The 1286-nt window shown below is 42.5% G+C and overlaps 1 protein-coding gene across 1 annotated transcript in view; it reads left to right on the top strand.

Annotated features, from left to right (window-relative positions):
• Positions 1-263: 263 nt before the first annotated feature.
• The window catches only part of LOC104491408 (calpain-5-like), a gene marked incomplete at its 3' end in the record, with an annotated part of 14212 nt that continues 13189 nt past the window's right edge, over positions 264-1286 (top strand). The window contains exon 1 of the mRNA XM_010133824.1: positions 264-425. Coding sequence (XP_010132126.1) covers positions 264-425 — 162 coding nt within the window. The remainder of the gene's footprint in view (positions 426-1286) is intronic.

The raw sequence follows: 1286 nt of genomic DNA, 5'->3' as shown, positions 1-1286 counted from the left end.
CACGCTTCAATTAAAGAAATGGTAGTTTAATGTGGTTATTTTTAGCAAAACAAACCAAATAAGAGCAGATATTTGTAATATGTGGTAGTGCTTAATTTCTTCCAAAACCAGCTTAAGTTTTGGCTTCCTCCAGTGACAGAAAAGCTTGGACAATTCTAATCCTGAAGGCTCAATTTATCCCTAGTTTACTACACTAAAAAAATAACATTGAGAGGAAAAACAAACTAGGAATTGTTACTGCCAGAGATGTATGGAAACAGCATATGAAACTTGAGTCTGCCCAAGCTGGGTGTGGACCGTGTGCTGCCATCGCGAAGGCCAAGCAGCCAGCTGATGTCAACCCCTGCAACAGTGTCCGTTGCCATTCCATATCAGAGCATCTGCGCAGATTAGATGAATCTGGCCGTGGTGCAGATGAGTATCTTGTACGTGGGCAGTTTTCCTCATAGGGGCCATTTTGTTACACAGGATTTTATTAAGGTCTGATAATAAGCTTTGAAATTTCTGTAAGTGAAGACACATGTAAGAAATACTGACAGAACAGTGTCACATAAGGATCAGTTATTGGTTTCCTAAAGGGCATTTCAAATTTCTATCAATTCTTATTTAATGAGAAGTTTCATATTGAAAATATAATTTTCATAAAGAAAACAGCAGCAGCTCCCTGCATTACATACCATGAGCTGACTGCAGGCTGCTGTCTGCTAAACCAGCCAGGAAAACGGGCTTTCAGCTCAGCACTGAGGTGGGGTTTTTCCTCTGAAAATAAGTTCAGCTGGCACAGATTTGTCATGGTACCATCAAAAGGAAGACTGAGAGGTTTTGACATGCCTGTGGTGTGTAGCCAGGCTTGGATTGCAATCTTGGTATTTGGGGATCCTCGTCTGTAATTATCACAGGGCAGCAAGGAGCACAGCTTCTTACTCCACTGCTGCTGCTAACTGGAGAGACCATAGTAAATTTGGAGTCTCCTGCCATTTTGAGGTGAGAGGGATATATTTATTCTGCATTTCTAATGCCTGGAGATAAGATCATTTCCTTCCCACAGTGTTGAAATTTAGGGTTATTCTCACACTGTGAAAGAGCAGAATTTCTTACCACAATCTGCTCTTCCGTCCTCTCAGCCAGTCAGGAAAAGCAATGATTCACACAAAAGTGCCAAGAGCAATCACTGGGTTGAAACCAGAGGGTTCCCTCTCAGTTGAGGGACAGTCAGATTCCCTGTTCCCTGAAGCGTTGCTTGGGAGATTCCCTCTGGGACTGTGAGGCCATGTATGTATTGGTTC

Source organism: Buceros rhinoceros, unplaced genomic scaffold (genome assembly GCF_000710305.1).
Source record: "Buceros rhinoceros silvestris isolate BGI_N320 unplaced genomic scaffold, ASM71030v1 scaffold21813, whole genome shotgun sequence".
NCBI lineage: Eukaryota > Metazoa > Chordata > Aves > Bucerotiformes > Bucerotidae > Buceros > Buceros rhinoceros.
This window is presented reverse-complemented; position numbering and strand designations above follow the sequence as displayed.